Source organism: Salvelinus fontinalis, unplaced genomic scaffold, assembly GCF_029448725.1.
Source record: "Salvelinus fontinalis isolate EN_2023a unplaced genomic scaffold, ASM2944872v1 scaffold_0755, whole genome shotgun sequence".
NCBI lineage: Eukaryota > Metazoa > Chordata > Actinopteri > Salmoniformes > Salmonidae > Salvelinus > Salvelinus fontinalis.
The window spans coordinates 82,501-92,206 of NW_026600964.1; the positions used below are offsets into that span (position 1 = coordinate 82,501).

At 50.4% G+C, this 9,706-nt stretch overlaps 1 protein-coding gene across 3 annotated transcripts in view; it reads left to right on the forward strand.

Moving 5' to 3' along the window:
- Positions 1–572, forward strand: part of LOC129847194 (E3 ubiquitin-protein ligase TRAF7-like) — an 18,428-nt gene extending 17,856 nt beyond the window's left edge. For 2 of the 3 annotated variants that reach the window (XM_055915014.1, XM_055915015.1), the window contains exon 9: positions 431–572. In XM_055915014.1, the coding sequence (XP_055770989.1) occupies positions 431–557 (127 nt within the window). In that variant the 3' untranslated portion in view covers positions 558–572. The other variant, XM_055915016.1, reaches the window with a different exon arrangement.
- The last annotated feature ends 9,134 nt before the right edge of the window (positions 573–9,706 follow it).

The window sequence follows — 9,706 nt, forward strand, 5'->3', positions numbered from 1 at the left end:
TGCGTTTATAGGTAACCAGGATACGTATTCCACCCATCTGGACCCCCTGTCTGACCCCCTGTCTGACCCCCTCTCCTTCTCCTCAGCTGTGTGTTTATAGGTAACCAGGATACGTATTCCACCCATCTGGACCCCCTGTCTGACCCCCTGTCTGACCCCCAGTCTGACCCCCTCTCCTTCTCCTCAGCTGTGTGTTTATAGGTAACCAGGATACGTATTCCACCCATCTGGACCCCCTGTCTGACCCCCTGTCTGACCCCCTCTCCTTCTCCTCAGCTGTGTGTTTATAGGTAACCAGGATACGTATTCCACCCATCTGGACCCCCTGTCTGACCCCCTGTCCTTCTCCTCAGCTGTACGTTTATAGGTAACCAGGATACGTATTCCACCCATCTGGACCCCCTGTCTGACCCCCTGTCCTTCTCCTCAGCTGTGTGTTTATAGGTAACCAGGATACGTATTCCACCCATCTGGACCTGTGTAAGTTTGAAGGCCTGAAAGAGTTCCTGCAGCAGACCGATGACAGGTACGACCCCCCTCCCTCTCTCTCTCTATAGAACTGCTGTTAGGCTACAATGAACCCAACGTCTAGATGTTATATAGTTTACTGTGATAGTGACCCCCCCCCCCCTCTCTCTCTCTCTATAGACCTGCTGTTAGGCTACAATGAACCCAACGTCTAGATGTTATATAGTTTACTGTGATGGTGACCCCCCCCCCCCCCCTCCCTCTCTCTCTATAGACCTGCTGTTAGGCTACAATGAACCCAACGTCTAGATGTTATATAGTTTACTGTGATGGTGACCCCCCCCCTCCCCCCCTCTCTCTCTCTCTCTATAGACCTGCTGTTAGGCTACAATGAACCCAACGTCTAGATGTTATATAGTTTACTGTGATAGTGACCCCCCCCCCCCTCCCTCTCTCTCTATAGACCTGCTGTTAGGCTACAATGAACCCAACGTCTAGATGTTATATAGTTTACTGTGATGGTGACCCCCCCCCTCCCTCTCTCTCTCTCTATAGACCTGCTGTTAGGCTACAATGAACCCAACGTCTAGATGTTATATAGTTTACTGTGATGGTGACCCCCCCCCCCCCCCCTCTCTCTCTCTCTCTATAGACCTGCTGTTAGGCTACAATGAACCCAACGTCTAGATGTTATATAGTTTACTGTGATGGTGACCCCCCCCCCCTCCCTCCTCTCTCTCTCTATAGACCTGCTGTTAGGCTACAATGAACCCAACGTCTAGATGTTATATAGTTTACTGTGATGGTGACCCCCCCCTCCCCCCCTCTCTCTCTCTCTATAGACCTGCTGTTAGGCTACAATGAACCCAACGTCTAGATGTTATATAGTTTACTGTGATGGTGACCCCCCCCCCCCCCTCCCTCTCTCTCTATAGACCTGCTGTTAGGCTACAATGAACCCAACGTCTAGATGTTATATAGTTTACTGTGATGGTGACCCCCCCTCTCTCTCTCTCTCTCTATAGACCTGCTGTTAGGCTACAATGAACCCAACGTCTAGATGTTATATAGTTTACTGTGATGGTGACCCCCCCCCCCCCTCCTCTCTCTCTCTATAGACCTGCTGTTAGGCTACAATGAACCCAACGTCTAGATGTTATATAGTTTACTGTGATGGTGACCCCCCCCCCCCCCCTCCTCTCTCTCTCTATAGACCTGCTGTTAGGCTACAATGAACCCAACGTCTAGATGTTATATAGTTTACTGTGATGGTGACCCCCCCCCCCCCCTCCCTCTCTCTCTCTCTATAGACCTGCTGTTAGGCTACAATGAACCCAACGTCTAGATGTTATATAGTTTACTGTGATGGTGACCCCCCCCCCCCCCCTCTCTCTCTCTCTATAGACCTGCTGTTAGGCTACAATGAACCCAACGTCTAGATGTTATATAGTTTACTGTGATGGTGACCCCTCCCCCCCCTCCCTCCCTCTCTCTCTATAGACCTGCTGTTAGGCTACAATGAACCCAACGTCTAGATGTTATATAGTTTACTGTGATGGTGACCCCCCCCCCCCCCCTCCCCTCTCTCTCTATAGACCTGCTGTTAGGCTACAATGAACCCAACGTCTAGATGTTATATAGTTTACTGTGATGGTGACCCCCCCTCTCTCTCTCTCTCTCTATAGACCTGCTGTTAGGCTACAATGAACCCAACGTCTAGATGTTATATAGTTTACTGTGATGGTGACCCCCCCCCCCCCCCTCCTCTCTCTCTCTATAGACCTGCTGTTAGGCTACAATGAACCCAACGTCTAGATGTTATATAGTTTACTGTGATGGTGACCCCCCCCCCCCCCCTCCCTCTCTCTCTCTATAGACCTGCTGTTAGGCTACAATGAACCCAACGTCTAGATGTTATATAGTTTACTGTGATGGTGACCCCCCCCCCCCCCCTCTCTCTCTCTCTATAGACCTGCTGTTAGGCTACAATGAACCCAACGTCTAGATGTTATATAGTTTACTGTGATGGTGACCCCCCCCCCCCCTCCCTCCTCTCTCTCTCTATAGACCTGCTGTTAGGCTACAATGAACCCAACGTCTAGATGTTATATAGTTTACTGTGATGGTGACCCCCCCCCCCCCTCCCTCTCTCTCTCTCTATAGACCTGCTGTTAGGCTACAATGAACCCAACGTCTAGATGTTATATAGTTTACTGTGATGGTGACCCCCCCCCCCCCCCTCCCTCTCTCTCTCTATAGACCTGCTGTTAGGCTACAATGAACCCAACGTCTAGATGTTATATAGTTTACTGTGATGGTGACCCCCCCCCCCCCCCTCCTCTCTCTCTCTATAGACCTGCTGTTAGGCTACAATGAACCCAACGTCTAGATGTTATATAGTTTACTGTGATGGTGACCCCCCCCCCCCTCCCTCCTCTCTCTCTCTATAGACCTGCTGTTAGGCTACAATGAACCCAACGTCTAGATGTTATATAGTTTACTGTGATGGTGACCCCCCCCCCCCCCCCCCCCTCTCTCTCTCTCTATAGACCTGCTGTTAGGCTACAATGAACCCAACGTCTAGATGTTATATAGTTTACTGTGATGGTGACCCCCCCCCCACCCCCCCTCTCTCTCTCTCTATAGACCTGCTGTTAGGCTACAATGAACCCAACGTCTAGATGTTATATAGTTTACTGTGATGGTGACCCCCCCCCCCCCCCTCCCCCCCTCTCTCTCTCTCTCTATAGACCTGCTGTTAGGCTACAATGAACCCAACGTCTAGATGTTATATAGTTTACTGTGATGGTGACCCCCCCCCCCCCCCTCCCCCCCTCTCTCTCTCTCTCTATAGACCTGCTGTTAGGCTACAATGAACCCAACGTCTAGATGTTATATAGTTTACTGTGATGGTGACCCCCCCTCTCTCTCTCTCTCTCTATAGACCTGCTGTTAGGCTACAATGAACCCAACGTCTAGATGTTATATAGTTTACTGTGATGGTGACCCCCCCCCCCCTCCCCTCTCTCTCTCTCTATAGACCTGCTGTTAGGCTACAATGAACCCAACGTCTAGATGTTATATAGTTTACTGTGATGGTGACCCCCCCTCTCTCTCTCTCTCTCTATAGACCTGCTGTTAGGCTACAATGAACCCAACGTCTAGATGTTATATAGTTTACTGTGATGGTGACCCCCCCCCCCCCCCTCCTCTCTCTCTCTATAGACCTGCTGTTAGGCTACAATGAACCCAACGTCTAGATGTTATATAGTTTACTGTGATGGTGACCCCCCCCCCCCCCCTCTCTCTCTCTCTATAGACCTGCTGTTAGGCTACAATGAACCCAACGTCTAGATGTTATATAGTTTACTGTGATGGTGACCCCCCCTCTCTCTCTCTCTCTCTATAGACCTGCTGTTAGGCTACAATGAACCCAACGTCTAGATGTTATATAGTTTACTGTGATGGTGACCCCCCCTCTCTCTCTCTCTCTCTATAGACCTGCTGTTAGGCTACAATGAACCCAACGTCTAGATGTTATATAGTTTACTGTGATGGTGACCCCCCCCCCCCTCCCTCTCTCTCTCTATAGACCTGCTGTTAGGCTACAATGAACCCAACGTCTAGATGTTATATAGTTTACTGTGATGGTGACCCCCCCCCCCCCTCCCTCCTCTCTCTCTATAGACCTGCTGTTAGGCTACAATGAACCCAACGTCTAGATGTTATATAGTTTACTGTGATGGTGACCCCCCCCCCCCCCCTCCTCTCTCTCTCTATAGACCTGCTGTTAGGCTACAATGAACCCAACGTCTAGATGTTATATAGTTTACTGTGATGGTGACCCCCCCCCCCCCTCCCTCTCTCTCTCTATAGACCTGCTGTTAGGCTACAATGAACCCAACGTCTAGATGTTATATAGTTTACTGTGATGGTGACCCCCCCCCCCCCCCTCTCTCTCTCTCTATAGACCTGCTGTTAGGCTACAATGAACCCAACGTCTAGATGTTATATAGTTTACTGTGATGGTGACCCCCCCCCCCCCTCCCTCTCTCTCTCTATAGACCTGCTGTTAGGCTACAATGAACCCAACGTCTAGATGTTATATAGTTTACTGTGATGGTGACCCCCCCCCCCCCCCCCCTCTCTCTCTCTATAGACCTGCTGTTAGGCTACAATGAACCCAACGTCTAGATGTTATATAGTTTACTGTGATGGTGACCCCCCCCCCCCCTCCCCTCTCTCTCTCTATAGACCTGCTGTTAGGCTACAATGAACCCAACGTCTAGATGTTATATAGTTTACTGTGATGGTGACCCCCCCCCCCCCCTCCCTCTCTCTCTCTATAGACCTGCTGTTAGGCTACAATGAACCCAACGTCTAGATGTTATATAGTTTACTGTGATGGTGACCCCCCCCCCCCCCCCCCTCCCTCTCTCTCTCTATAGACCTGCTGTTAGGCTACAATGAACCCAACGTCTAGATGTTATATAGTTTACTGTGATGGTGACCCCCCCCCCCCCCCCCTCCCTCTCTCTCTCTATAGACCTGCTGTTAGGCTACAATGAACCCAACGTCTAGATGTTATATAGTTTACTGTGATGGTGACCCCTCCCCCCCCCTCCCTCCTCTCTCTCTATAGACCTGCTGTTAGGCTACAATGAACCCAACGTCTAGATGTTATATAGTTTACTGTGATGGTGACCCCCCCCCCCCCCTCCCCTCTCTCTCTCTATAGACCTGCTGTTAGGCTACAATGAACCCAACGTCTAGATGTTATATAGTTTACTGTGATGGTGACCCCCCCCCCCCCCCCTCCCTCTCTCTCTCTATAGACCTGCTGTTAGGCTACAATGAACCCAACGTCTAGATGTTATATAGTTTACTGTGATGGTGACCCCCCCCCCCCCCTCCCTCTCTCTCTCTCTATAGACCTGCTGTTAGGCTACAATGAACCCAACGTCTAGATGTTATATAGTTTACTGTGATGGTGACCCCCCCCCCCTCCTCCCCCTCTCTCTCTCTATAGACCTGCTGTTAGGCTACAATGAACCCAACGTCTAGATGTTATATAGTTTACTGTGTTGGTGACCCCCCCCCCCCCCCCTCCCTCTCTCTCTCTATAGACCTGCTGTTAGGCTACAATGAACCCAACGTCTAGATGTTATATAGTTTACTGTGATGGTGACCCCCCCCCCCCCCCCCTCCCTCTCTCTCTCTATAGACCTGCTGTTAGGCTACAATGAACCCAACGTCTAGATGTTATATAGTTTACTGTGATGGTGACCCCCCCCCCCCCCCCCTCCTCTCTCTCTCTATAGACCTGCTGTTAGGCTACAATGAACCCAACGTCTAGATGTTATATAGTTTACTGTGATGGTGACCCCCCCCCCCCCCCCCTCCCTCTCTCTCTCTATAGACCTGCTGTTAGGCTACAATGAACCCAACGTCTAGATGTTATATAGTTTACTGTGATGGTGACCCCCCCCCCCCCCTCCCTCTCTCTCTCTATAGACCTGCTGTTAGGCTACAATGAACCCAACGTCTAGATGTTATATAGTTTACTGTGATGGTGACCCCTCCCCCCCCCTCCCTCCCTCTCTCTCTATAGACCTGCTGTTAGGCTACAATGAACCCAACGTCTAGATGTTATATAGTTTACTGTGATGGTGACCCCCCCCCCCCCCCCCTCCCTCTCTCTCTCTATAGACCTGCTGTTAGGCTACAATGAACCCAACGTCTAGATGTTATATAGTTTACTGTGATGGTGACCCCCCCCCCCCCCCCCTCCCTCTCTCTCTATAGACCTGCTGTTAGGCTACAATGAACCCAACGTCTAGATGTTATATAGTTTACTGTGATGGTGACCCCCCCCCCCCCCCCTCCTCTCTCTCTCTATAGACCTGCTGTTAGGCTACAATGAACCCAACGTCTAGATGTTATATAGTTTACTGTGATGGTGACCCCCCCCCCCCCCCCCTCCCTCTCTCTCTATAGACCTGCTGTTAGGCTACAATGAACCCAACGTCTAGATGTTATATAGTTTACTGTGATGGTGACCCCCCCCCCCCCTCCCTCTCTCTCTCTATAGACCTGCTGTTAGGCTACAATGAACCCAACGTCTAGATGTTATATAGTTTACTGTGATGGTGACCCCCCCCACCCCCCCTCCCTCTCTCTCTATAGACCTGCTGTTAGGCTACAATGAACCCAACGTCTAGATGTTATATAGTTTACTGTGATGGTGACCCCCCCCCCCCCCTCCCTCTCTCTCTCTATAGACCTGCTGTTAGGCTACAATGAACCCAACGTCTAGATGTTATATAGTTTACTGTGATGGTGACCCCCCCCCCCCCCCTCCCTCTCTCTCTCTATAGACCTGCTGTTAGGCTACAATGAACCCAACGTCTAGATGTTATATAGTTTACTGTGATGGTGACCCCCCCCCCCCCCTCCCTCTCTCTCTCTATAGACCTGCTGTTAGGCTACAATGAACCCAACGTCTAGATGTTATATAGTTTACTGTGATGGTGACCCCCCCCCCCCCCCCTCCTCTCTCTCTCTATAGACCTGCTGTTAGGCTACAATGAACCCAACGTCTAGATGTTATATAGTTTACTGTGATGGTGACCCCCCCCCCCCCCCCTCCTCTCTCTCTCTATAGACCTGCTGTTAGGCTACAATGAACCCAACGTCTAGATGTTATATAGTTTACTGTGATGGTGACCCCCCCCCCCCCTCCCTCCTCTCTCTCTCTATAGACCTGCTGTTAGGCTACAATGAACCCAACGTCTAGATGTTATATAGTTTACTGTGATGGTGACCCCCCCCCCCCTCCCTCCTCTCTCTCTCTATAGACCTGCTGTTAGGCTACAATGAACCCAACGTCTAGATGTTATATAGTTTACTGTGATGGTGACCCCCCCCCCCCCCTCCCTCTCTCTCTCTATAGACCTGCTGTTAGGCTACAATGAACCCAACGTCTAGATGTTATATAGTTTACTGTGATGGTGACCCCCCCCCCCCCCTCCCTCTCTCTCTCTATAGACCTGCTGTTAGGCTACAATGAACCCAACGTCTAGATGTTATATAGTTTACTGTGATGGTGACCCCCCCCCCTCCCCCCCTCTCTCTCTCTATAGACCTGCTGTTAGGCTACAATGAACCCAACGTCTAGATGTTATATAGTTTACTGTGATGGTGACCCCCCCCCCCCCTCCCTCCTCTCTCTCTCTATAGACCTGCTGTTAGGCTACAATGAACCCAACGTCTAGATGTTATATAGTTTACTGTGATGGTGACCCCCCCCCCCCCCCTCCCTCTCTCTCTCTATAGACCTGCTGTTAGGCTACAATGAACCCAACGTCTAGATGTTATATAGTTTACTGTGATGGTGACCCCCCCCCCCCCTCCTCTCTCTCTCTCTATAGACCTGCTGTTAGGCTACAATGAACCCAACGTCTAGATGTTATATAGTTTACTGTGATGGTGACCCCCCCCCCCCCTCCCTCTCTCTCTCTATAGACCTGCTGTTAGGCTACAATGAACCCAACGTCTAGATGTTATATAGTTTACTGTGATGGTGACCCCCCCCCCCCCTCCCTCTCTCTCTCTATAGACCTGCTGTTAGGCTACAATGAACCCAACGTCTAGATGTTATATAGTTTACTGTGATGGTGACCCCCCCCCCCCCTCCCTCTCTCTCTCTATAGACCTGCTGTTAGGCTACAATGAACCCAACGTCTAGATGTTATATAGTTTACTGTGATGGTGACCCCCCCCCCCCCCCTCCTCTCTCTCTCTATAGACCTGCTGTTAGGCTACAATGAACCCAACGTCTAGATGTTATATAGTTTACTGTGATGGTGACCCCCCCCCCCCCCCTCCTCTCTCTCTCTATAGACCTGCTGTTAGGCTACAATGAACCCAACGTCTAGATGTTATATAGTTTACTGTGATGGTGACCCCCCCCCCCCCCTCCTCTCTCTCTCTATAGACCTGCTGTTAGGCTACAATGAACCCAACGTCTAGATGTTATATAGTTTACTGTGATGGTGACCCCCCCCCCCCCCTCCTCTCTCTCTCTATAGACCTGCTGTTAGGCTACAATGAACCCAACGTCTAGATGTTATATAGTTTACTGTGATGGTGACCCCCCCCCCCCCCTCCTCTCTCTCTCTATAGACCTGCTGTTAGGCTACAATGAACCCAACGTCTAGATGTTATATAGTTTACTGTGATGGTGACCCCCCCCCCCCTCCTCTCTCTCTCTATAGACCTGCTGTTAGGCTACAATGAACCCAACGTCTAGATGTTATATAGTTTACTGTGATGGTGACCCCCCCTCTCTCTCTCTCTCTCTATAGACCTGCTGTTAGGCTACAATGAACCCAACGTCTAGATGTTATATAGTTTACTGTGATGGTGACCCCCCCCCCCCCTCCCTCCTCTCTCTCTCTATAGACCTGCTGTTAGGCTACAATGAACCCAACGTCTAGATGTTATATAGTTTACTGTGATGGTGACCCCCCCCCCCCCCCTCCTCTCTCTCTCTATAGACCTGCTGTTAGGCTACAATGAACCCAACGTCTAGATGTTATATAGTTTACTGTGATGGTGACCCCCCCCCCCCCCCCTCCCTCTCTCTCTATAGACCTGCTGTTAGGCTACAATGAACCCAACGTCTAGATGTTATATAGTTTACTGTGATGGTGACCCCCCCCCCCCCCTCCTCTCTCTCTCTATAGACCTGCTGTTAGGCTACAATGAACCCAACGTCTAGATGTTATATAGTTTACTGTGATGGTGACCCCCCCCCCCCCTCCCTCCTCTCTCTCTCTATAGACCTGCTGTTAGGCTACAATGAACCCAACGTCTAGATGTTATATAGTTTACTGTGATGGTGACCCCCCCCCCCCCCCTCCCTCTCTCTCTATAGACCTGCTGTTAGGCTACAATGAACCCAACGTCTAGATGTTATATAGTTTACTGTGATGGTGACCCCCCCCCCCCCCTCCTCTCTCTCTCTATAGACCTGCTGTTAGGCTACAATGAACCCAACGTCTAGATGTTATATAGTTTACTGTGATGGTGACCCCCCCCCTCCCCCTCCCTCTCTCTCTCTATAGACCTGCTGTTAGGCTACAATGAACCCAACGTCTAGATGTTATATAGTTTACTGTGATGGTGACCCCCCCCCCCCCCTCCTCTCTCTCTCTATAGACCTGCTGTTAGGCTA